General features: G+C 38.5%; 2 protein-coding genes and 2 non-coding genes across 5 annotated transcripts; 3 read left to right on the forward strand and 1 right to left on the reverse strand.

Moving 5' to 3' along the window:
* The first annotated feature begins 25 nt into the window (after positions 1-25).
* LOC143880161 (uncharacterized) lies at positions 26-919 on the forward strand. Its single transcript, XM_077382944.1, has 3 exons — positions 26-591; positions 686-762; positions 864-919. The coding sequence occupies exons 1-3, from the start codon at positions 61-63 to the stop codon at positions 865-867; spliced, it is 612 nt and encodes a 203-aa protein (XP_077239059.1). The 5' UTR covers positions 26-60; the 3' UTR covers positions 868-919.
* A 15,503-nt stretch (positions 920-16,422) lies between these two features.
* Positions 16,423-16,494, reverse strand: TRNAQ-CUG (transfer RNA glutamine (anticodon CUG)). The gene has a single exon. It is a non-coding gene; the product is annotated as a tRNA-Gln (tRNA).
* Positions 16,495-16,589: 95 nt separating this feature from the next.
* LOC143880162 (putative serine/threonine-protein phosphatase 2A regulatory subunit B'' subunit TON2) lies at positions 16,590-27,822 on the forward strand. Of its 2 annotated transcripts, none has more exons than XM_077382946.1 (4): positions 16,590-17,903; positions 19,649-19,750; positions 24,016-24,208; positions 27,349-27,822. In XM_077382946.1, exons 1-4 carry the CDS (start codon positions 17,825-17,827, stop codon positions 27,584-27,586), a joined length of 612 nt encoding a protein of 203 aa, XP_077239061.1. In that variant the 5' UTR covers positions 16,590-17,824; the 3' UTR covers positions 27,587-27,822. The 2 variants fall into 2 exon arrangements, with proteins under 2 accessions (XP_077239061.1, XP_077239062.1); XM_077382947.1 differs by having other exon boundaries at positions 16,591-16,839.
* Positions 25,831-25,948, forward strand: LOC143880533 (small nucleolar RNA snoR104). Its single transcript, XR_013251753.1, has one exon. It is a non-coding gene; the product is annotated as a small nucleolar RNA snoR104 (small nucleolar RNA).
* Positions 27,823-27,909: the final 87 nt, after the last annotated feature.

Genomic DNA, 27,909 nt, shown 5'->3' on the forward strand with positions numbered 1-27,909 from the left:
ACATGTCAATGTGCTAAATTTGAGAGGGAAGGAATATTATGCAGACATATCCTTCACGTTATGGATAGAAAGCAAGTACCTAGTATCCCCAAAAGCTATTTATTACAGAGATGGTCAATTGATGCAAGGTATCGAGCTGGGGGCACAACATCTGTAACCCAAGGAGATACTAGTGGCGTGAATGGACTGAAGAGGTGGTGTCTAATGTCAACATGGCAGCAACTAATTGAAAAGGTTGGTAATGACGAGATTCTCTTCAAGAAGATGGCTGATTTTTGTACGGAGCTTGCTGTAGAAGTTGAAAAGAAGGAAAATGAGATTGTCTCTCCGCAGAATGACTTGGTAACAGTTGGTAGCCAAGTGCAGTCAAACATTGGTCCCAGTCAAATACCTCAGCCAAACATTGATTGCAGTCAAATACTTGGGTTTACAATTCGCGACCCCGAAGTTGTAAAGACGAAGGGCAGGCCGAAGCGTGCAACACGTCATATATCTGGCATAGAGGCCACTCAAGCACAAAAACAGCAACGTCAGTGCAAAAAATGTGGGGAATATGGACATTACAGAACAAGCTGTCAAAAGAGGGCTAAGGTGAAACAAAATATGGTTATTACTCTTGTCATTTTATTATGCTCCGCATTTTGTTTCTTATTTGTTAAATATCTATTATTGTGCTTGCTAATAGGTGGCTGGAAATGAGACGAAAAAGGATGATAAGGGAGAGGAAGCTGAGGGGGACCAAAATGTTGAAAGCATTGCCAGGTTTATGCTCTCATTTACTTTGATATTAAGTACATAAATTGTTCTTCACCTTCTTTTGAGCCATCATAAGTAAGTTTAAAACAATTGCCTTTATATTTCAGGTGAAAATGAGCATTTCAATGGAGAAAGTAAAGGTGGAGAGGCATCACATTTGAGGTAGGTGTTATGATTCTTCAAATTACTATCAATTATAATCGGGATAGTTCTCTTTCATAACTGCTAATTTTTTTATTTTTTTTTGCCTCTGCCGTTCCAGGATTAATGGATTCATGTATCAGGTTGCAGACTAGTGGTTGCAAAGAATTAGTGGTCATTTGTGAAGGGAGACTTTTTTTTGAACTTAGCATGATATCTTGTGCTTGTTTTGTAGGTTCTTATTGTATCTTTGTTATAGTTTTGATTTTGTAACAAGGTGATTTCATAATAAAGATTTTATATTCCATGAAATATATGATCTTTATTATCTTTATTCCATGGTTCTGTACTTATAGTGGGTTTAGTATCCAGTTACATCAATGACATCTTTATTATCTTTATTCCATGGTTCTGTTGCTTCTATACGCCCTTGCAATGTGTGACCCTGGTCTGTCAAGTTAGAGGTTACATTTTTTCTTGCTATCTGATTTAAATTATTTGTAGCTTTAAATGCAAATGGTTCAACCCAGATCACAGTATGCTTCGATATTGACGCAAATGTTATCTTGAATGTCTCTGCCGAGGATAAGACCACTGGACAGAAAAACAAGATCACCATTACTAACGACAAGGGTAGGTTGAGCAAGGATGAGATCGATCAGTTCTAAGCTGAGTGCTTCTAACAAGAAGAAGATTGAGGACCCCATAGAACAGGCAATACAGTGGCTGGATGCCAACCAGTTGGCCGAGGTTGATGAGTTTGTTGACAAGATGAAGGAGCTTGAGAGCATTTGCAACCCCATCATTGCCAAGATGTATGAGGGGGGTGCTGGTCGATTAAACTGCATTCTGAATTTCTGTTTTTGTTTGCTCTGGTTTGTGCTTTTGTTTTTATTGAAGGGATCTGGGAGAAACGTTATTGCATTGAAATTAGGGACACATGGATGTAAAGGGTACACCAAATGATAAAAAATCACCATATGGCTCCTGTATGTTTGTTGTTGGAAACCTGGTGACTTGAAATATAAAGAAGCAATCAGTGGTGGCTCGTTCGTCAGTTGTTGCTTGATATAAAGAAGCAATCAGTGGTCCAAGCAATACATTCTATCCTAATATATCAGCACTCCCTTTTTTTGTAATGGCACTTCTCACTCTGTTAACCACTTCTCTGTTTGGATATTGACAACCTTTAAGAGTGTGAATGAAGACAGAAGTCTCATTATTAAAACATTGGGTAGGAATGTAGGATACATGGAATCTCTAATGGAATATCTATAAAATGTTCAAAAAAAAAAAAAAAGCTTCAAGCCCTGGTGTGGTGCCTGGTATCAGACTGGTAGTAAGGATATCTATAAAATTTATGTTGAAAGAGGGTCTAAGTTGGATGCCCATCTGACGAGCCAATGTTGGATATCTATAAAATTTATGTTGAAAGAGGGTCTATGTTGAAAAAGCTTCAAGCACATCTGACGAGCCAGTGTCATGGCTTCATTGATTCAATGACTTTGGTATTATTTTCTACGACAGACTGTAAAATGGATGTAAATTAAGGGTTTAATAGGGTACTACAAAATTAGAGTAAAACATAGACATGGCCCATGATCTCAATCTATGCCAAACTCCTCGGTCCACCCTTTCTGTCACCATGCTATTCCTTTTCATTTGTAGGTGGTTCCCAGCATCCAACTCTTTCATCGTGAATATTGAAGCCAAAACACCGGCTGTGGAAACTCAGCAAACACCAAGTGTAGGCCAAAAGGATGATAAACAGGACCAACAAGTCACATAGCATTAGCACGGACTATGGGATCATGACATATATAAAATTAATGAAGGCAAAAAGAATGTAACAAGTTATATTACACATGTGGGATCATGACATATATAAATTTAAAAATACAAACATATGGGATCATGACCTAAAGGTAGGATACTACTACTACTCACCTCAAGGTAGAAAGACACGAAAAACGCAAACATAAACCCCATAAATACAAACATAAACCCCATAATTACAGACAATTTAAACATATGTTAAATTCATTCTTTCGCATGGTATTCTTATGCTCGAGTGCTGTTACGCGGTCTTTGATCATTTTATTTTCGCCATTGCCTTCTCGTCGATTGTGAATCCTTGGGTAAGTGGGTGACTCAGTACCGCCGAAATCAAGGTCAGCATATTCAAAATATTCACATGTGTGGCCCTGCATGTCATTTCCAACATTAGAATTTATACATGTTAAGAAATAAAATGGAAAGCACAGTAACAAATACCACAATAAAACCTAACTGGAAGAGGAACTCGTCACAGAAGAACTTGTTGAGCCTTGGGAATCCCCAGGAATGTTGGTCTCTTCTTTCCTATCTTTGTTGAGCCCACTAATGCCATGTAAAAACGCAGTAAGTTCAGCTTCTGCCTCCTCCCTACTCCCATACGAACGGAAGCACGCTCCACTAAACCCGTTAACTTGAACATGACAGTATTGCCAACTGTCATATACTCCTACCTGCCTTCCCTTAAAAACCACATAGAACTTGTTTTTTGCCATTAACCTGCAGAAATGCAAATAAAAATAACCAAATAATCAACACTACTAAATCCATAAAAAGTCTACATAAACAGAGTATGGGGAAAAAGAAGATGAAATATGGCTGCTGAAAACCCAATTTGATGAAAAAGATGGAACCCAAACAAGATTTTTCTCATGAAAACCCTATTTCAGCAGCCCTATTTCACCAAAATCAAACCCTATTTCAACCCTATTTCGCCCCAGCCCTATTTCACCGAAATCAAAGGCTTAGGGTTTTCAGATGGAACCATCCCATCATAGACATCTACCATGAAGAAATTCTATTGCAACTAAGTCACAAATAAAGGTGCTATGGAAGAATCCAAGATTGACTGGACTGAACCATTACCAAAAGAGTTGTGTCTTTTGTTATCTCCAGATGTAACACAGGAAGTTTATCTCAGGTATAATTGGCCTAAGTTGTGTTGTACTGCAATATGTTTTACCAAAACAAAATCAAGCCATCAGTCGAACTAGACAAGAGTTTCCCCTGTAACAAGTAACTTAAATTCTGAAAATCTGAAAACAAATTTCTAATGGACAACTAACTAGCATACTTCTTCCAGCTTCCAGGTTGAAGATCAAATGTCATGAAATGCATATACCCAAAAAGTATGTAACTTTCCTGAATATGTAAACTTTTTCTTGGACTGACAACATATTCACACATAGAATTTGACTGATTATATGTTGAAAGATAGAGAAAATCTGATAATTAAACTAAGGTACTTGTTCCATTATATTTGAGCAAGTACATTATCCATGACACGATGATTAGAGGACAGTCTACAGGACAACTATGTCTGTCATTCCTATTAACATTCAAAGTTTTTTCATGAATAAAGGTAGTTCACAAGTGTCAAGTTTATGCTTCAGTTCAATTGGACTTTGGTTAACAGCTCAAAATCCACAAGATACCTAGAAAACATTGTTTTGTAGGCTTGGATCACTATTATTTGGTTCATTGATTCGCAAATTTTGAATGTGTGCATGACTAAGAACTGTGATATAGTTTAAAACTTTCATTACTTTTTACAATGCAAAACACTATCAGAAGAAGCAATAGTTAGTGAAGTTGTTCTACTCTTATGTACAATAATTTTTCTTAAGCACTCAAATGCCCTGGTTCAAATTTAAACAACTAAACAAGGAAGAAGTAGTGTAGGTGAACATAGGTGGAACTCAGCAGCAACATTTAAGGGGCCCCTTAAGAAAGACGCGACAAATAGCATGGCATGTAGGCTACTTAATACAACTAAGTAGAAATCAAGAAAGATGAGTTTAATAAGGCTTACAGGGGAATTAAAAGATGGAATTTCGTCGGTGCTTCAAATAGGTACGAGGGTTTTTTTTCTTGCTTCTTGCAGACCGAGAGAGAGAGAGAAGAGTATGCGATTTTTCTGCCAATGGGAGAAGATGATGTCGTCGGTTTTTCAAATTTAAAAACTGAAAAAGAGTATGCGATTTTTCTTTTCTGCAAATTTAACAAGATGCCCCAGCCCTATTTCACCCAAATCAAAGGCTTAGGGTTTTCAGCAGCCCTATTTTACCCAAAAAATAATAATTTAACAAGATGAAAATAGGTCTGCTGAAAACCCTATTTGAAGAAAACGAGAAAACCCAACAAGATTTGTCTCGTCGAAAATAATATGAAAAAGGGCTGCTAAAAAAAAGAAAAAAAAAGGAATAGAGAGATGAAGAAGGAAGCACTAACCTGGTTCGATTTTTCTGCCGTTGAGAAGATGATGTCGTCGGTGCTTCAAATAGGTACGAGGGTATTTTTTTCTTGCTTCTTGCAGAGAGAGAGAGAGAGAGAGAGTGAGAGAAGAGTATGCGATTTTTCTGCCAATGGGAGAAGATGATGTGGATGCTTGGGTTTTTTTTTTTCTTGGGTTTTTCAGAGCATACGAGAGAGAGGGAGAGAAGAGAGTACGGTTTGGTTTTTTGGGTTTACAATTTTCGTTTTTTCGAGGGTACGTCCAAGACGCACCCTCCGTAACGCCGTTCCCTCATCTTCGTCTTCTCCCAGTGGGCCCACTAAAGCAGCCAATGGGAGCACATCTCTCTCTTCAAGCGCACCTTCTCAAATGAGCTTCAAGCGTATACTCTTTTTCCTCTATATATATATATATATATATATATATATATATATATATATATATATATATATGGGAAATGTGTGCGTACTCGGTCGAGTAGATAAGCTTATCTACTCGGTCGGGTTAAAAACAGTGGGGCCCACATTTTTGAGGTGATCCAAACCATTCATTTGAAAGGCCCTTACCTAGATAAGGTGTCCACCAAAAATCAGCCCCATAGGATCATCCTAACCCATGCAACAGTGGAGGGAAAAATGGGAAAAAATGGACAAACACAGCTTGTCCACAAATCTGCCCATTTTTCCCTCCACTGTTGGATGGGTTAGGATGATCCTATGGGGCTGATTTTTGGTGGACACCCTATCTAGGTAAGGGCCTTTCAAATGAATGGTTTGGATCACCCCAAAAATGTGGGCCCCCACTGTTTTTAACACGACCGAGTAGATAAGCTTATCTACTCGACCGAGTACGCACACCTTTCCCTATATATATATATATATATATATATATATATATATATATATATATATATATATATGAGAAAACGGTTCCTACACATATGTGTAAAGAGTTCTCTACACACTAGCTTAAAATACAGTGGGGGCCCACATTGTTTGGGTGATCCAAGCCATCCATTTTAAAGGCCCTTACATAGATAGGATGTCTACAAAAAATTAGATCCATAGGATCATCCCAACCCTACGATTTGTGGAGGTAAAATGGATGTCTTTAAACCTTCACAAATTAGTCCATTTTTTGCCTCCACAGTTCGAATGGTTAGGATGATCCTATGGATCTGATTTTTTGTGGACACCCTATCTATGTGAGGGCCTTAAAAATGAATGGTTTGGATCACCCAAATAATGTGGCCCCCACTGTATTTTAAGCTAGTGTGTAGATAACTTATCTACACATATGTGTAGGAACCGTTTTCTCTCTCTCTCTCTCTCTCTCTCTCTCTCTCTCTCTATATATATATATATATATATATATATATATATATATATATATATATATATATGAGATTTTACATGGGTATCAGGCTGTCAGCCCTTATAGTAATATAATCCCGTATTTTTTTAAAAGTAATGTAAGTCATAATCCAAACCGTCCATTGGATGGATCATAACATAGATAGGTTGTGCCCAAAAAATCATTTCCATAGGATGATTTCAATTTATGACTAGAATCTTCACATTTGTGGTAATTTTTAAATTTTGCAAAACAGATCATGCCATAAATTTATGACCAAAATGTCCACATATATGTGAAAAGACGAATATTACCTCATAGAAAGTGAAAATACCATTGACACTCTGTAGACACCCCATTTTGACCGAACCCTAATAGAGTCGTTAGGGTAGAAACCCTATCAAGCTAGTGTTCTGAGGTCCCAAATTGTGCCCTAGGTTAGCTTAGGGTCCCACTGAGGTCCCTGCAAAATTTCGTCGAAATCCGAGCTAATTTGCCCAGCGAGCAAACCTCAGAAAGTGTCGTGATACAAGTTCAGAAGGGTGGCGATTCAGCCAGAAGCAGGGGTGCGCAGGAGCCTAGAAAACCAGTTCAAATTTTCCGTAATGGGCTGTCCAGAGAGATATAGGGGTATGTGGATTAGTGTATGACATAATTGAGGGGTGTATTATCCTGAACCAGGGCATTTTTGTAATTTGCGAAGATGCTTTTCTTCCCCTTCAAGTCACCATTAGACCCTAATCTAGATTACTAAGGGGTTAGGGGCTAGGATTAGTTAGGAAGCTTCCTAGATATTTTTAGGGTTTTGATCCTAGCCATCCAATGCAAGAGGTAAAATGAAGGCCTAGGATTTGTGGAGGAAAAGAAAATATTTGCCCCCTGTTTTCTGTTTGACCCCCCCTGCTTGTATAAAATTTTATTGAAATCCTATAGAAGGGGTTGTCCTGGGAAGCATAAGGGGCAAAATATGGCATTTCTACATATATAAACACCTATCGAGCTAGGGCATGAAGAGATGTGCTCATTTTTTTTCTCTTAAAAAAAAAAATCTGAGACAGAGAAGAGGGAGAGGCACCTGAGGGAGAGAAAATCGGGAGGGAGAGACGAGAACAGAGAGGATTTCTCATTTTTTGTAAAAAAAAATCCAACAGAGGGAGAGAGAGCTTCATCCTCCGGCCTTCTCGCCGGAGCTCCGGCCTTCTTCCACCATTGAAACCCCTTCTCTTCTCCCAAAACTACCATCTACCACCAACACCACCACCATCACCCCCATTTTTCAGAAACCCCTAATCCAAACCCATCTCAGCCATCATCCATCAAACCCTCAAAACCCCTCTTCATCGTCTTCCAAACCTACTTCGAAATCCGACCCCATCCCCATTGATTCCGGCAAGCTTGCCGGAATCCGATTACCACCATCTCCATCATCCACCCCATTTCTCAGACCTCATCACTTGACCTCCATCACCACTCGAGCACCATCGGGACAATCACCCATGAAACCCACTCCTCTGCAGATCCATCATCTCCATTTTTTCCGACAATACTCGTCGGAATCCGACTACTCTGTTTTGCTTCACAATCACGCCAACCTTTCCCTCTGCAAATCAGACCTTCGTAGCAACCACCACCGGAATCCGGCAAGACCCATTCAACCTCGCCTTTCTCCCCCACAGCCGCCATCAAACCCATTTTAGCCGAGCAACACCTCCATCCCTTCTTCTAAAAAAAATAAAAATAAAAAATCCACCACCATCTTACCTATCCCCTAAACCCATCTCATCTCTCCATCCCAAACCCCTTATCCCTCCACTATCCATTACCCTGTTTCTCCGACCACCACTACATTCGACACAAGCAACCATTGATTTTGTGGCGTCGTTTTTCTTCTGAGACTTCAACCTCTTCTGCACATTTTTTCGTTTGGGTGTCAACTACATCTCCGATCCGAGCTCTGCCATCAATTTTTCTTCCACCATTTTCGGTGCCGGCACCGAAGCTCCGATGAACATTTGGCGATTGCAATTTTGCCCAACACAGGTAATGATCTAACTTTATCTTATGATATTTTTATCACACAGATCTAAAGATTTCATGAAAAGTTAGCTTGCTCCTGTTGTGTTTTAATTGTTTTCTCATAGTAGTACTCGAATTCAGCAAAGATTTGTGGTTTTTCATTTTTCATTAACTGATAATAGAAATGGAATGAGTGTAGTGCATCTATCAAAGCAGAGTACTTGTAGGTATTGATATCAGCACTGTCGTATTTCTTAGTTATAAAATTTGAGTTGTCTTTTCTGCTCCAATTGGCTTTCTAATTCCCTTTGAAAGTTCTCATGATCATTGAAGAAAATTTTGACTAAAAGAGATGGGAGGGGCTGGGTATAACCGCTTGAACATGGAGGTGCTAATGTCTATATTCGTTCGTGAGCATTATCATGTTCTGCTAATTGAACCAAATTAGCTTATTTTCTCCTCCTCGTAATTGACGTGTGCGAATTGTATGGATGATAAGAGCATTGAATGGTTGTTCGAGCAGTAAAGGACGAGGTAGAATAGTTCAATTAAAGAAATATAGTTTTGGTAGTATTTTTCCCCTTGACATTTGTACTACCATAATGTGAGGATAGCGCAGCTCCATCGATTTGACATCTGGTAGTTGGATTTATTTCTTTATGGCAATTTCAAATGCTGCATGTCTCTAACTTGGATCACACTCGAATTGGTTTGGGACTTAGAAGTTTGGAGCTTGGAAGAGGTAGAGATGGCTAAATAAGTTAACCATGGTATTGAGCCAAGTGTGTTTGCACTATCTTATCTGATCTCCCATGGCTCCCAGATTGTCCAAAGGGCTCTAGATTCATACTATATAGATAAGCTTCCTTGAGGATGGTATTGCTACTTAGGGGTTTCACATCCTCTTTCCTTTCTTGGGATTCTTACAGGGTGAAGGGGTTTCCCTTCTTTCTGAGGTCATCATTTCTTATAGGATCCAGGGATTCTCCCTTGTTTTCTTTCGGGATCATTCTCTTTGCATTTCGTGATCCCATCGATTTTGGGGAACAATTCGTCATTCTCCTCGGGTTTAGGCAACGGTGGAACGTTTCTTGAGCCAGCCTCTTCCCTTCCTGCCTTAGAGCTTTCGTAGGTTAAGGGATTCTCTCCTCTTAGAGTGTTCAGTCAGTTAGGACCGTTCCTAAGTGACTGATTGTTTAGTATTTCTTCTTGTAGAGTTTTTATCAGTCCCCTTTTGTTTAGAAGTTTACCCTTTGGGTTAGAGGTTTTTCATCTCTCGTTTATTTAGGGTTTTCCCTCGTAGGTTAGAACTCGTCTCTTTTGGTTGCTGGCTAAAACTCGTCAGCTTTTGGTCATCTCTTTGAGATTATTTTTCTCGTATCGGAACTTTAGTTCCCCCGTTTTGATTTCTTTCCCCTTAGGCTTTAGGGATCCCGTTTCCCTTTGTAATACTCTACCGCGATATGGTGGGTATAAAGGCTCTTCTATCGGATCCCCTTTAGCTAAAAGGGTGTTAACGCACTTTTAATCGTCAAAAATATAAAAGCACTTCAAAAAAGCATTTGAAAACATAAAAAACCTTTAAAAAAATCTAAAGTGTCGAGTTTTATAGCATATTAGGAAAGTTCGTTTCGAACTACATTGGCTTGATCCTCTCTCACGAGGTACGTAGTGCAGCTCGGGATTTTTATCCCAAGTCCAGCCAAACTTTTGTAAATAAACTTTGAAAATCTTTCAAAAACCTTTGAAAACCTTGTTTTCAAAGATCTTCCTCTAGAGTTAGGAGTTTGTCTTTTGTTGTGTGCTTGTTGTGTGTTTGTGTTAGAGTTAGGAGTTTGTCCTAGCTAGGAGCGCCTCCGTCCGGTCAGTTGGCGATTCAGATCGCCGACTGATGACTAGGTCTAAGATGCGTTAGCAATCCTATTGTTTTCCTTATGGCATACAGCCTAGTTACACATAGGTTGTAGGAACCACCTGCATTAGCTTAGGGCTAACCTGCATTTAGTTAGGGCATATAGGGTGTCCTAAAATCTACAATTCACTGAAATTTAAATAATCGTTCAAGAAGCTTTAATAATTAATCCGGTCTTTTAGATCGAGTCTAAGATAGAGGTCTAGGTGTCTTAAGCATCATAGTTTAGAATAAGTGCGAAGAACTACGTTGCCTTGATTCTCGTGGAGGCGGGGATACGTAGGCTTCTTTGGATGAATACCAGACCATCCGATGACTCGGGCTAATCATTTAGAGTCTTAGGATTTGTTGTGTAATTATTGTATTTCTTTTGATATGTTTTCTTACTTTCTTGTACTGATCCTTTACCTTTAGCTATAGCTTGCATGTGTTTGCACATCAGAACTTAGACACCCTTTAGGCATGTCACTCATAACCTAGCTATGCTTAGGCAACACATCTTTCATTTTATTTTATGGGTGCTTATTATCTTTATCCTCAGGAAATGCATGCTTAGGTAGACGACTCCTGAGGATTGTTCCCATTTCACATGATTTTTGCCCAAAACTCTCCGAGGTTAATAATAAATGGCATAAGAGACCAAGTGTTCGCACTCGGGCGAATTGGGGGCGCTCTTCAGACCTTCTCCATTCGTCATCAGGCACGGACCTTTTGTATCTCTGGTTATCCATTGCAAACAGAGCATTTGTTTTGGTTCCATGGCGCATCCATGGATGGCGACTCTGAGTTATTTTCAGATATATCTTGGTTTCGAGCCCTGGCTCCGGATCATGATGTATCTCTTTCTTTTTATATCGCCACTCATGCTATGCTGTGAGGGTGGCAACAGTTTCGAGAGTTCCTTGGCAGAGCTCTCCTTCACGTTGTGGAGATCCAGAGGGTGTTAGGAACCCGTTCCCTCACCGTCCTCTCGGATCGGGGTCCACACCATCAAGACATGAGTTCTAGATGTGCAAAACAGAGTGTCTCACCCTATGCATAAGCTCAAGTGGACATCGCGGAACCTACCCCATCAAAACATGAGGTAAATGGCGGGTCCCACCCAATGCATGGGTTTGAATTGAGTTGGTGGGATCCACCCTATGAAAAGATTAAAGGGCCCCACCCCATGCGTGGTTTGATTTGAGTTGGTGGGACCCATTTTAGTCCTTTTTACATGGTAATTTTCGTCTTTTTGGAATCAATAAAATCTACATTGCTATTTTATTCTCAAAATTATGGCATTGCCGGATTTGCAAAATTCACTCAAATGTGATAAATCTATTTGCGAAATTGTCAAACCAGAAGACTCCTTCTGCAAATAAACCAAAGAAGACTTCTTTTACAAAAGCCCCTAATTTTTTATTTTTTTTGAGAAATGATATATTCACTTTTTTTTCTTCCTTGTGCCACCCTCTTATAGCTAGGGTAGTCATTTCATAAACATTTAAATACACTACAGGAGGGTAGCCCAGGGGAGAAAAGGGAGCGAATATATCACTTCCCATTTTATCCCGCCTTAAAAAGGAACCCTAAAACCTAATTAAGCACATATTTGGTTCAAAGTATCTCATGGTGGATTTTTTTCTTTTAACATGAATGGCAAATTAGAAGCAACATTTTAATGGGACCTATCTTGTCATTTAATAAAAGATTTGCTTACAGTAAGCCAGCTAAGCTCTCTCCTTGCACATAGACAAGGCACATGTCTATAAATAAGACCCAAAACAGCTAAACACCAATCCATTTCACCATTCAAAAATTCCCATGGCTACAAATCTTATATTCTTGCTTATTATTCCTCTCACTTTCCTTCTTTTTTTCCATTGCTCTGCAACAATAACTGTGAATGATGAGGCCATCATTCAAGCAATGTGTAGTCATACACAGTATCCCATCATTTGTATCACCTCTCTTGACTCTGATCGACGAAGCTACGCTGCAGATTTCTATGGTCTTGCAAGGATTTCCATGGAGTTAGCATTGTTAAATGGTTCTAGTATTTTATCATTCATCTCTGATTTGCAACAAAAGGCTACAGACCCCGACATGAAGAATAGCCTTGCTTATTGTTCCCAAGTGTATAATACTCTAGTCTTTTCTATGTTCAAAACAGCAATCGAGAAATTTGATGCTAGAGATTATGCCGATGCCGTTAATATGCTTTCGGGTTGTGTAAATACCGCTGAAGGGTGCGAGCAACTCTTCAAAGCAGGGACGTCGCCGTTAACGCAAAGGAATGCAGTTCAATTACAGCTGTGTGATGTCTCCATGGGGTTGATTCAGGAGCTTTATGGATGATTTGTATTGCTGTGATGTTTTCTAAATAAGTTTATGTTTTTTTATCTCTGTTTAAGCTCTCTTTGTTTCATAATAAAGAGGGTTATTTACATATGAGAGATCCCAATAATAATATATATTTTGGCATTGAAGTTGGATTTGATTCTTCAAAATAGGGGTAACTTTTATTATGGCGTGTTGTGGAGTTGGCATTCTATATAAGGTCACATTCACAATATAATTTCTCCTTGGTTTTATAACTTTTATTATGGAGTGTTGTGGCCCATCAAATGGATGATTTGGATCATCCTATGGTGTGAGCCGTGCGGTACTACTTGAAAAATACTGGACTAATACGGGCTTAAGCCATATAAAAACTCGGATATGGTTCATTATTTTTCAAAAAAGTAGTGTACAGCCTACACCAAAGGATGATCTAAACTTTCCATTTGATGGGCCACGACGTAAATAGGTTGCGCCCAATAATCGGTTTGGAGGTTCACCATGGTTGTCACAATATCAAATGAATAGGCCCTAAGGGATTTGAATGGATCATGACTGAGAAATAGGTGGATCCGGTCTAAAGTGTATCCATTGACACCCCTACTCATGCACACCGTGGGGCCAACCATTTTTACACATCATGTTATGAGGGAGTGGGGCCCATTATATTACAAACATGCATAGCAAGGGCCAAGAATGCTAGTAAATTTTATCTTGCCCCAAAAAGGAAGCCTAAATAAGCAAATACCTAGTGCAAAGTATGTTAGAGTAGATCAAATGTAGACCATTGGATTGGATGTGTGGCAGATTAGATACTTTAGATAGATTTGGCAAGTTGGTTGGTAGAGGTAACCTAGATACATCAGGAAACTCGATACAATATATAAGCACAGATCAGTCTGCTCCGTTTGGATGCCGGAAATTTTTTGGTTCTTGGGACTTTTGTGGAATTTCCGCAGGAAACCTACGTTTGGTTGCTGGTTATATAGTGGGCACAAAAGAATCCCATGAACCAAAATAACCCCGCACGAAACCCAAAGCTGGAAAAAAAAATCCCAGGAACCAAAATAATTCCGCACGAAATCTGAGGAACCAAAATAACCAAAAGAAGAACTTTTTTCTTCCCAACAGTTCAAGCAACCAAACAAAGCACCGGATTTTTATTTTACCTGGATTTTTTTTTCCCACCATAGTCAAGTCAACCAAACATGGGATTTTTATTTTACCGGGATACTTCCAGGGAGTTTTTTTTTCCCACCAATCTCCCAGGAAGTTTTTTGTTCCACAAAAGTCCCAAGAACCAAAAAAATTCCGGCATCCGACGGAGAAGGGATCTAACCTAAGTGCTATAATTTATCCAAATTGTTGTGTAATATGCCACACGTCCAATCCAATGGTCTGGATTTGATCTACTCTAACAAACTAGGGAATTCCTAGCGGTCCATCACAAAAGGCATTTCGCGGCTAATTGTTGTCTCCATTCATGAGGTGGCTGGTCTGAGATGCAACAGACCAACCGTGAAATGCCTTTTTTGATGGACGCTAGCAAATCCCAGCAAAGTATCCCATGACAGCCAGATTACACGCATGGGGATAACATTTTGAAGGGAAGAATCTCGTCATTTAATAAAAGAACGTTTATTTCTTTGCATCTAGTCAACTAGACTGTAGTATATAAACAAGTCCCACAACAACAAAACACCAAACCCTTTCACCAGTCAAAAAATTCTATGGCTACCAACCTTGTCTTCTTGCTTATTATTCCTCTCACTTTCCTTCTTTTTGTCCTTCCTTGTTATTCATCAGTGACTGTGAATGATGAGGCCCTCATTCAATCAATGTGTGGACATACACAACATCCTAACGTTTGTATCACCTCTCTTGACTCTGATCCAAAAAGCCACACTGCGAATGCCTATGACCTTGCAAGGATTTCCTTGGAGTTAGCATTGTTGAATGGTTCTAGTATTTTATCCTACGTCATTGAGTTGCAAAAAACAGCTACGGATCCCAACATGAAGAATAGCCTTGCTTATTGCTCCAAAGTGTATAATGATCTAGTCTATTCTGTGTTCACATCATCAATCCAGAAATTTGATGCTAAAGATTATGCCAAAGCCGCCCTTTCGCTTTTGGGTTGTGTAAATACTGTTGAAGGGTGCCTTCAAATCTTCAAAGTAACAAATCCATTAACGCAAAGGAATATAGTTCAACTACAACTGTGTGACATCTCCATCGAGTTGATTCAGCAGATTTATTAATGATTTGTATTGCTTTGCTATTTTCTAAATAAGTTTATATCTTCTTACCTCTGCTAAGCTCTCTATTTTTCATAGTAAAGAGGGTTATTTACATAAGAGAGGTCTCAATAAGGGATTCTTCAAAATAAAGGAACTTTTATTATGTGAAAGTTGTTGTACTGGTATTAGAATTGGGATTTTTTTTATGGGAAGTGATATTTACGCTCCTTTGATTACTAGGGACACCCAACGTGTATCAATGACTAAAGGGGGGCCTAATGTATTTGACATCAGAAAAATCCAGTGAGTTTGATTGCCATGTACATTGGCGCTGGGTGTCCCTGGTGATCAAAAGGGGCGTAAATATCACTTCCCTTTTTATAAGGTCTTTGCTTTATAACTTTGAGGTTGTTTCACATCCTTGTGAGTAAGTGCGTTTCCCATAAATCAGCTTCACTTTTCGCTATGATTAATCTCACTAAAAACATGTTTTTTAATCGTAGGCCTTCACAGAAAAGTGAGGTAGAATTTTGGACAACGCACTTAATCGTAGCTATTGATAGGGAGGATGACGAGTGACGATCATGGTCCACAAGAATAACGAGAAAAATATAGAATTAGAAGGCGCTAATCAAAATGTTCTCATAGGAAGTACAACATATATACATATAGGTAAAAGGGAATCTAAGAGTTTGGATGAGGAGCTTACCTATGCAAACTCTCAGTAAACTGCTTACAGTTGTTTCTATTGTTTTGTTCCCCGAGTAAACCCCTAAAGTTTCAAGTCGATCAGATGGCCGGAGAGGGAGAATGAAGCTTTCAAAGTCGAGTGGTAGTTTTTGTAGATTTACTGGTTCAAAAAATTTATATCTTCAACCAAACCGTAAGGAGTTTGCATAGGTAAGTTTCCTATGCAAACTCTTAGGGGCTGTTTGGACATGTGGATTTTAGAATATCCTTGTTTTCTTCGAAATTGTAGATGGGAGACGAGAGAAGAAATAGGTCTGCTGCCGTTTTTTGATTTTCTCGCCCTTCTTTCCAACATCAATAGAACACCAAATCATCCCACGTTTCCAGGTTTTAGAAATCTTAGGATGTGGGAGAGATTTCTAAAACCTGGATTTCTTACTTAAATCCAAGAAACGCTGTCAGGATAGCATACTACAGCTTGATCATGAACCCTCTTTTACACTGTTTTCCAACAAAAACCTAGATTCTAAAATCCACGTATCCAAACGGCCCCTCAGATTCCCTTTTCCCATGTATACAAAAAAATTTCCTTTATAAATGTTTTTCTGCAATCCAAACAGGTCCCAAAGAAGTAAACAAATAAAAAAAAAAAGGTCCTCCAGACAGGTACCAAAGAGGAAAACAAAAAAAAAAACAAAAAAAAAAGGTCCCACCGAGATTTGAACTCGGGTTACTGGATTCAGAGTCCAATGTCCTGACCACTAGACCATGGGACCATTAGTTGCTTATAAATTACTGAATTAATAATATTATTAATAGAAGGTCTTAAAATGGCATCCCAACCAGAGCTTCAAAAAACACTAAAGACACGAGAAAATTACACGGCCAGTTGTGTTGGTGGAAGACCTGGTATTTGAAGGCTAGGGTTTCAGCATTCGAGATAAATAAAAATCAAAGAGAGAAGAAAGAGGAGAGAACAAAAATGTAGAGTGGCTCAAGCGATGGAGAAGCCCATGAAACCGCTCCGAAGAAGATCCCACCAGCATCCTCCATGTTATGGGTCCGTAACCTCCGCCGATTCGTCGGATCCGGTTCCGGACTCGGATCCGAAGCCCTAATGGGTCAGTCCATCTCACTCTTCTTTTTCTTTTTCTCATTTCCTTTCTTTCAGTTTTTCTCCGGTTCCGGACTCGGATCCGAAGCCCTAGGTTCAACCGCAGCTAGATTGGGAAACTATGAAGACTTTATTGTGGGAAAGGAAAGAAGGGAACAAGATCAAGCACCATATTCATTCGGAGGTGCAAAAAAGAACGGTGTGCTTGTCATTGGAAATGTAAAGATGGAAAGTTGGAAACCAAGGCTGTGCCAAGGATGACTGCGGAGGTTCAGTGAAGAGAAAGACATACATTTCCATCTGAGAATCATCTCTCCTGACCTTCTCCTCCCTCTTCGCTCGCTCCTTGATTTCTTCTCATCAATCCATCTCGTTCCTTTTTTGTCGCTAGACAGAGGCTTAAAATCCTTCTAACGCCCCCATTCGGAGCTGTGGAGGCTTGAAATCCTTCTCTACCCTTTTATACTCACCTAATGGATTGACATCATATGCTGAGAAGGTAAATGTTCACATCTAGGCTATGGGGATCAGGAAATTGAGTACCATCTTTCCCACCCTTGATGTTCGGATCTGATTGCTGATGGCATCTGGCGGTGTCGTAATGCTTGTATTTGGCATCCTTGAGAGATGCATGGTTGGAAATTTCATCCTTCACGCTCCAAATTTAGATTCCTGGATTGGTCCAAAAGGGCTTTGAAAAGGAAGGTATTCGTAGCTCCTCTCGGCTCGGGACTTTTCCGTTTCCATTGCCAATTAGAAGATGTGGGGCTTTTGGCTTCAAAGAGTCCATGGAATGTAGGGGACAAACACATATATATATAAGATGGGAAGATGATATAAAATCTAGAGCTGACCTGCTATTCTACAGTATCAAGGTGGATGGGCTTTCACTTCCTTTCTGGTCTTGTTCAACCCTCGTGATACAAGCAAGTTCAGGCATTTCGTCAAGATCCTTCCAGCAAGTCCTTGTCACTCGACTTCTCTCGTGAGTCATGACACAAACATCCCCCTTTCACTCGTCCACTTCTCCGTCATGGATTAATGATCCCATTGCATCTGACCACATGATAGGTATGACCTTAGTTTTTTTTATTTTTTCTAGCTATTCTAATTATTCTAGTAGAGAAAGGGTCAAGGCCCATGGGTCACTCTTCCGTGCTGGAACGAGAAATGTTTTTATTCTTCCCAACATGTCCCTTTTATTTGTATTACATGTTCCTAGTAGTGACATTAAAGACCAACTGATGCTTTGGCACTTTATTAGGACATTTGTCATTTCATTCACTAAGGAAGTTGTTTTCGTTGTTCTTTACTTCTAGCTCATTAAATCTTCAGTGTGAAATTTGTGAAATTTCCAGACATTAACGCATGTCTTATCCTTTGAGTTCTGTAAAAGTGATAGTACTTTTACTATTATGCAATTTGATGTTTGAGGACTTGCTCCCACTACTGCTCTTTTTGGTCACCGTCACTTGGTTTCTTTTGTAGATTACTGCACTTGAAGTAACTTAGGTCTACCTTATGAAGTCTAAAGATGAAGTATTTTCCTTCCTTAAGAACTTCCATATGATGATCTATAATTCTATACCCAATTTGATGCAACTGTAAAGATTCTTTGTGATGTAACACCGGGAAGAGAAATAGAAGAAGAGGGAAAAGAGTGAAGAATAAGAGGTGAGTAGAAGAAGAAGAATAGAAGAATAAGAGGAGAGGGAAGAATAGAAGAAGAGAAGGAGAAGAATTGGATAGGAAAGAGGGGAAGGAGGAAGCAGAAGAATTAGAAGAGAGGAAATTAGGGGAGAAGAGAAATCTGCAGAGGGAGAAACCAATCAATCTTTATTCATCAAAAGCTAATAATCCCTAATACATGAGGCCTATTATAGGCAATTGAACTAAAATTCCATGGAAAATAAATAAACTCCCTAATTCTAAATAACTTGGAAAATAAAAGCCCTAAAAACTAAAAACATTGAAATAAAATCCTAGAAACTAAATAACATGGAAATAGAAATCCTATAAATCCTAATGGACAAAGATGCTTCTTATTGGGCCTACAAACCGCATCACTTTGTTACTGTTAGTCGTATCTGAGTGACCATGGGATTGAACATCAAACTACTTGTGTCAGTACCCCTCAACAGGGTGGAGTTTCCTAATGGAAAAATTGTCACCTACTTGAGGTTACTTGTGCACTTTTATCCAGTATGAATTCCCATAACTTTTGGTCCGATTCAATTCTTCCAACTTCATTCCTCATTAATCATATGCCCTTGTGTGTCTGTGTTAAATCTAAATTATAATTGCTTACGTCTGATTGTGATCTGTTTTCAATTCCTCCAAAGGAGTTTGGGTGTGTTTACTATGCCCATATTCAAAAGGATTCTTGTACAAAGCGTACTTCATTAATCATATACCCTCAAGTGTTGGTTTTAAATATCTTGTATAACTGCTTACCTCTGATTGTGCTCTGTTTTCTATTCCCCAAAAGGTGTTGGGTGTGTTTACTATGTCCACATTCAAAAAGATTCTCGCACAAAGCTTGAATCCAAAGCTCGCAATTATCTCTTGGGTACCCTCCTTATTAAAAGGGTTATCAAAAACCGTTATGCCAGCTCTTATATCTGAATGATATTATGATTTATGAAGTGTAAAAACATGCATGCATAAACAGGAACCACCTGCATGTTTGTTTTATCGATTGTGCACATACCCATATAAATTGTTTGTTCTTTTCACACGCTCTTCTTTTTCTTTGTATTTTTGCAAGTTGAAACATGTCACTGTGATGTTGCTTAGTTTTTCTTATGATTTTGCAGATATGTTTCTTGGTCTGGATAAAGATATGAATGGGACATTGAGCAACCAGGAACTTCGAGAATATGCAGATGTGACATTGACAGAAATTTTCATTGAGAGGGGTTCGGGACTGACACTAGATTTATATGTTCATCCAGTTTGTATTAGATTCATTTATTTGCTTTCTTTTATGCATATATGTATATATATAAAAGGGTTTCTGCGCTCGAGCACAGAAACGCGGGGGGGGGGTTGATCCTAAGCATTCATTTGGAAGGCCCTATGTGCTCGAGCGCAGAAACCCTTTTCTCATATATATATATATATATATATATATATATATATATATAATAGAGAGAGAGAGAGAGAGAGAGAGAGAGAGAGAGAGAGAGAGAGAGAGAGAGAGAGAGAGAGAGAGGAAAATGATTGTGAGCTTGAAGCTCATATAGCTTATATGAGCTTGAGGGCCCAAACACATGGGTCCCACATTTTTTGTGGTGATCCAAACCATTCATTTGCAAGGCCCCATCATAGATAGGGTGTGTACCAAAAATCAACTCCATTGGATCTTCCTAACCCCTCCAAAAGCGGAGGGCAAAATTGGGCAGATTTGTGGCAAACGGTGTCTGTCCATTTTGCCCTCCACTTTTGGATGTGTTAGGATGATCCCGTGGAGCTGATTTTTTGGACACACCCTATCTATGTAAGGGCCTTTCAAATGAATGCTTTGGATCATCCTAACAATGTGGGTGTACATGTGTTTGGGCCCTCAAGCTCACAATCATATTCCTCATATATATATATATATATATATATATATATATATATATATATATATATATATATATATATATATATATAATTTGACCATGAATCCAACGTAGGCCTTTGGGTGCTCCATTGAGAAGAGGCGACTTGTGCCAAGTTGATGGAGTAAAAGGAGGTAGGGGCAGACCGAAAACAACTTGGGTAGAAACTAGGGGTGGACATGGTTCCGGTTCGAACCGAGGAACCGAACCGAACCGGCACATATGGTTCGGTTCGGTTCGGTTCCATAGTTATATGGTTCGGTTCCGGTTCTAATAACCTGGAACCGATGGAAATTCGGTTCGGTTCTGGGTTTGGATCCCGGAACCGAGAACCGAACCAAGAACCGACCCACCTTAAAACCCTTAGTCAGACTGGAAAACAAGTTTTTTAATCTCAGCACTTGCCCAAATATTTTTAATCTCACCAAACAAGCCTTAATATTTTAATGGCAGGAAAGAAGATGTGGGAATCCTTTTTGTTTTTAATATTAACTTGAAAGTTTTTGTAAGTGTAAGAAGAAAGTGAAAGGCTTTTAAAAATAGTAAAATATTATGAGAGTAGTTTGTATAACGCCCCCACAAAGTCATATTCATCATTTCATTAGAGACTTTTGTGCTCTGCTTTTCCCATAATGATGATGACAAGCTGGAAACAAAAAATTATTCTATCTCAAGAAAAGAAAACCAAACATTCAAACAACTATTGTGAAGAAATTCCGTTGATTTGATGAAGATCGGGTAAACCCAGAACCGAACCGAACCGAACCGATTATATATGGTTCTGGTTCGGTTCGGTTCCAAACTTATATGGTTCTGGTTCGGTTCCAATTTCAGGGAACCGATTATATATGGTTCGGTTCTGGGTATACCCCAAAACCGAACCGAACCGAACCATGTCCACCCCTAGTAGAAACAGTGAGGAAAGACTTGATAGCTAGGAACATAACAGAGAACATGACCTTGGATAGGATAGAATGAAAGAAAATGATCCACGTAGTAGAACCCAACTAGAACCAGGATTAGAGCCAAGTAGATTTCCTTTCACCTTCTTCATGAAATTTTTCTAAAGGATTCATTGAGCCAACCCCAACGAGTTTGGGACAAAGGCTTTGTTGAGTTGAGTTGAGTATAATTTGACCATGAAGTCTTCTGCAAGTTACCATTCAAAAATGAAGAAAGAAATTTTCTTACACTGATAGCGTTTATGTTGATACATTTCTAATCTAATAAAAGCTTGTTTGCCACATATTGTATGCTTTTATTTTTTAAAAGTTGACACTTGTTTGCCACATACATGCGTACCTGTAAACTTATGTTGTCCAATGGTTAGTCATTGAACAACATGTCCTGCTGTTTATTGAAATCTACCTTATTATTCCCTTTTCTTTCTAAGTAGATGAAACTCTGCCGTTCTTGAAAGGTTCCCAGAATTAAACCAGGTGATGATTATGATGGTAAGACCTTGCCTAGTGTTTTGGGCTTAAACAATCTTAGCAATTCAAAATGGGAAAAGGACAAATCCGAGGTCACCCAGAACTAAGAATATTCAACTCAGCTTGTCGTATGTGAGAATCTTGTCAGTCGTTGCCGTCCAACAACCTGCCTTCACCATTGGAGGCACTGAGGGTCCCCAAAGCTTTACATAAGGTGATGGGTTATCCTTATACATTGAAAGGGCCATAGAATGATGATCGAAAATAGACTTTAGAACATAGAATCCCTCTATCTTGCCAAATTACATGAACCTCTTCCAACTTCCCAAATAAGTCGAATTCAAAACGAATTAAATTCCACATCTTTTATACCTGTCCCGAAGAGTAAGTCCCCAATCACTCTACCCCAACTCTCGTAACAATCCCCAATGACCACCTTACCACCCGTGCCTAACCTATATATGCTTATGTGTCATAGAAAGGCTCGGTTTCCCATCACGTGAACACGGTTTCAATGCTAGATACTGATGCAAGGTTTGAAGACGTGACTTTCAAGATGCTTGATATGCCAACACTTTGTTTTTTACAAATATATCATGCTTCAAATGTAAAATGCCCACAATGTCAAAGAACCTAGACTGCCTCCAACTTATTGCCACATCCTTGGTTTTAATCTTCCACCAACACGTGTTGATTCCAGCTGGCATGGGTCGACTTCCGTGGGAACTGAAGTCCAAAGTCCATAGCAAAGTTCAAAGTTCAAAGTTCGATTCCTTGCATGTATCCACATAACGAAAAATCCCATATATCAAGGAAATATTAATGCCCGTTACATTAATATCGAGTAAATTGAAAAGTAAAAGAAATGGCATATCAACTTTCAAAAAATGTGAAATACCTATATTTAGAATAAAACTTATTGTTCCATACATGTGCGACAACGCATGTCACTTAGGTGTTTGATCTTGTTTAACCATTATGGATGGCTGTCTTGCTTTTGTGATGGTTTATAAGTGCATATCTGTGCTTATTCTAGCATTCCCTGGAGTTTCATCCTAAATTTTTATCTGTTTTTTTTTATATAATTACAACTTACAAGATTTCCATGGACTTCCTTCAGCTTCCACATGGTACTTCCACTTTTGTGAGGACCAACACCGGAAATTGATTCCTTTGCCTCATTTTAGTATCGAAGGGTATCGTCAACACTTTTCAGGAAACCTAAAAGTCTAAAAGTATTATGTCTTCATTTTATTGAATTAAAGGTAAAAGATTCAAATGAATCTTATTTGATTCAGCAGTAGAGACCTTGTTCAATATTTTGTGCTGAAAAATTCCTACTAAATTATGTGCCATATGTTTATGCTATATTTCAATTTTCTCTACAGAAATTGCAAGCACTGGTTAATTTTCAATTCATTGTCCCAGAGTTAAAAATTAGTGCATTACAGTAGAAAATTCCCCTGATGCGTTGGGCATGTAAAACAATGGTGTATCTCAATGAAATTTTATTAACCACGAGCACTCTCTAGCTGGTTTAGTTTCATGCAATGGATTAGCATACCTTTCTGTTGCAATACAGTCAAGTTGACATTTTCAGTTGCATATTTTCCTCATGGGTGTTTAATTTTCCTTTTTGTTAAATCAACTAATTAGCTGTGCTTTTAATTTTCTTTCTCTTTATCAGTTAATTTATGTAATTTAAAGGGTTTTAGTCAGCATGATTGAGTTTATATTTCTGTGGACAAATGCAACTCTTAAATCTTCGCAGTTGTGGTTTATGTGGAGCTTTTGCCTCACATTCTTTGTCATGTTCTGTGACTGTATACAAGGCTTTAAATGTCGGGTTCGGCCTAAATTTCGGCCGAAATTTCAGCTGGAATCATGTAAAATTTTGGAAAACAATTTCGGTATTGTACAAGATTTCAGTGGAAATTTCTTTAATTTCGGAGGAAATCTTAAAATTTCAGTGGAAATCTTGGATTTCAGTGGATATTTTGAAAATTTCGCCAAAATTTCGGATTCATGTACTTTCGGTATCGGCCATCACTGGATTTCGGCCAAAATTTCAAACCATGACTTCATATGCACCTTATTTTTTCATAATGCTATCTCTACTGATTGCATGCATCATCTCTTTTTCAGCATTTGATGAGCATGTTCGGCGTGGAAAATCTGGAGGAGGTAATACCCGGGAAATGGACTTTGAAAGCTTTCTGGACTTTGATTTGGCCCTGGAAAACAAAGATACACCAGAAGGATTGACATACTTATTCCGTTGTCTTGATCTCCATGGAAGGGGTTTTCTGACAAAAGCTGATGTTCACACCCTATTCAGGTAGTGTTTTTTTTTTTTTTTTTTGTGCATTGCAGAAATGGACTGTTGGCTACTCGATTTACTTCTTTATTTGTTTAGGTATTGGATACAGAATAGGTCTTTGTCAAAAAGAACTGCAGACTGATTTCTATTTTCACTGGACAAACAACTCGCTGGGGTTTTTATTCTTACCAGATAGATGCATAGTCCTAAAGAGAAATAAGGCATAAAATCCAAGAATCGAAGAACCTTAAGGATTTATTAAATTGATGCAAATCTTAACTATTGAGGAAACCCCTGATTTAGGAACACCGTCCACCATTTCTTTGGATTAAAGGATATCTGTTCAGCGATATTTTCATAATAAAAATAATTGTTATCAAATTCTTTTGTTGCCATTTCTTTGGATTAAGTATATCTGTTCAACGCTATTTTCATAATGGAAAATAATTGTTATTGACTTCTTTTGTTATTGTTCAAAAAGAGAATAAGATATTGGAATAAGCAGGTGTCTTGCACTACGATAAACTAATTACATTGAGGGAGTTCTGTACAGTGACTGTGGAGACAGGGCAAGAGAAAATCTGATGGAAGATCATTCTTGAGCTGTGTACTTGCAGTACGTGTACTGTTTGCAATATTGACTTGCCCAATGTAAGCCACTATTCAAAACAAAAGGAAAATTCTATTTCATAAAAAACTGAAGTGCAAACATTCTATTCATAACAACCTCTTAACCCACTTTTCCAACTAGGAATCTACTACCTAAGCCAGTAAGCCTACTAGGAGTCAAACATTCAAAGCCTACTTCGACACAACTTCCTAAGCCTACTTGACATGACTTCTACAGCTTACTAAACTCCTAACTACCATTAAATACCTATGCATACTAAAAAAGACTTCTTGCGTCTTTTTGGGCTTCTTGGACTTAGAGCCCTTGTTGTGACTGCATCAGAATATGAATTGTTTTAGGCATGTAGCTTTACTGCCATTGGTTGGAGGCTTCTTGAATATGCTTGATGGAGTCTCCAAATTTGGTGGATAAGATCTTGGAATCTATTGATCAGAGAATTTTTACTAACATTCACATGATACTATCCTCTTGTTTGACTTTGCAAGTGATATGCTACAACCATTTCAAAAAAAAAAAACAAGCTACAAAATTTTGGGCTTGATACTCACATGTTAAGATTATCTGTTGATCTGTTGACTAAGGTGAACCAGTATGTAGTTCCAATCTTTGTATGTGAATAGTTGTGTCCCAGAACGCATGGATGCTAATTTCAACTTTTATGTAAGTAGGGTGATCTTGTTCATAGTCTATCATCGTTAAAGGTTTTATCTTATAGATTCTAAGAACCTACTTGACTAGGGAATACTTTCAAGAAAGATGTCACTTGAGAGACAAGCATCCCATGCTTTGATTTTCATGTGGGACTTCATTGTTCTGTTGACATGATAGTTTCTTTTCTCTGATTTTATTTTAACCTTAGGCCCTGTTTGTTTCAGATTGTGACAACTGATGGTGAGGGTGCCAACCGATTATTGGCCAAAATACATATTTTGGCCAATAATCGGTTGGGGTCCTCACCAATTGTTGTCACAATCTGAAATGAACAGGGCCTTAATGTGGAAGAATAGAAGGGGGACATGCAAGAGCTGAGATGTTAACCTGATACAATCTTCCTACAGTAAAGCTGTAATTTCCTGCTTGTAGAGCTGTAAACAACTTCTGCAACTCTCAAATTACAGGACAGTTGGACCCTCAACATTTATCCAAATCTGAGTTTTCACTCTTTTGATTTTGTTAACATGATGATCTGTTTACTAAGAAAGTTCGGTTTCTTTCTTCGACGAAGGTCATTTTATGCTTGAAAAATTCAATTTAGTTCCATCTTTGTGTATGTGCCTCTGCTGGTGAGATGTTAACCCCATAGACTCTTCGTAGAAAAGTTGTAAGTTCCTGCTTGTGGTGCAAGTCACAAATCACAGGAAATTTGTGACTGATAACAAAGACATCATAAAAAATTAAAATATCTATAACAGAAAGAAAGAAGTATGTAACAATTGATACAACTATCACAGTACTCAATGTTTTTATGTATTTTGTACCAATAACAGAAAAAGTCATTAAGAAAATCAAACAAGTAAATTACAAAAGAGATACCCTCTCACTCGAAGGCACACTATATGCACCCTCTAGCTAAAGAATCTGCCACCAAGAAAGATCCATCCCTTTACATAGGTCTAGTATCTTGTTTTATATATAAGTGAGTTTTGGGCTCCAGACTATGACAGAAATGCCACACTATTGGTTTGGAGGAGAGTCTCTCGGCCCACGACTTTTTCCCAAGTTTCATAAGAAAGATGCAAAGACCACAAAGAAGATTGAATGCTTTGGCTTCATTGGAATTCTTGGTACCTCAAGGACATGAGAAGGCTTTCAATATTTCTCTGTTGTGGTTCCTAAACATGCCTCCCACCCTTATAACATCTGATTGCCTAGCTTGTTCTTATAGCCTTTTATTACATATGGGGACAATCTCTTCCGTGCTTTAATTTATTACCATTTATTAGAAAAAAATCTTAATCACATCACAAGAGGAATCCATCTTGCACTTCTCTCTTTGACTACTCAGTTGAAAATATTCTTCTTCCATTTCCTCATAGTGTATGTTGAGATTCCCAAATTTTCTCCTTGGTCCATCTAATGATAAGATACGATTTTTTAAATCAAAATTTGAATTTAGAAGCTCTCGTCTTGAATTATTCTTCTATTTCTTTTCATTCCAAATCACCGGAAGCAACGCGAAAGCAATTATCAACCAAAGGATCTGATGTGATCCAGCCTTGATCGCCTGCTAGTCAGAGGAGACATTCTATTTTTGATTAAATGATTTTTTGGAGATTTAGGCTAGTTTCTATTTTTGGTGCACGTACTTAAACTTTATCCTTTACATCTGTAGGTGATAATGCACTTATTTGGTAGCTCTCCTTGTTGACATTTATAAGAAAAGATTAAAATGGATACTCGAAGCAAATGCCTCTAGATCCAGACCTCTTTATTGTACTGGCCCCCTGAAAGTGCATTACTGTTATATTTTATTTCTGTTCTCTGAAACCATATTCGAAATGACTGAAACTCTCTTGGTATCTAACAGAGATGTACACCAGAAGTGGATCGAGGGTGGGAACTATGAGCTGTGTATCAAAGATGTGAGGGACGAAATCTGGGATACGGTGAACCCTGTGGACCCACTCAGGATAACGCTTGCTGATCTCCTTTCCTGTAAACAAGGTGGAACCGTCGCCAGTATGCTCATAGATGTTCGAGGCTTCTGGGCCCACGACAACCGAGAAAATCTTCTACAGGAAGAGGAAGAGCCAGAAGAACAGTGACTGGTACTTGCTAAAAATGTATTACTAATCAAATATATATTTCTGTTGACGAATTATGATAAGCTATTATGTTTTCTACATATTGTGTATGGTTGATTGGGACAACAAACAGGTCAGGCCGGGGGGTGATTGCACTTTTTTCTGTTGATGATTTTTCAAAACCATTGTATTACTTACAGATGTATAATACAAAGGTGCCCAGAGTTGCGAGTTTAAAGACACCATCTGCAAACCTCTATGTTGCCAAAATGTTACATCCCTAGCGTTAATTGACATTGAATGAGTCACCACCTTCCACATTCACAAGGTCGGAAACCTCCCAA

The sequence above is a fragment of the Tasmannia lanceolata genome, unplaced genomic scaffold, assembly GCF_043159265.1.
Source record: "Tasmannia lanceolata isolate RefF3 unplaced genomic scaffold, GAP_Taslan_0.1 ptg000006l, whole genome shotgun sequence".
Classification (NCBI taxonomy): Eukaryota; Viridiplantae; Streptophyta; class Magnoliopsida; order Canellales; family Winteraceae; genus Tasmannia; species Tasmannia lanceolata.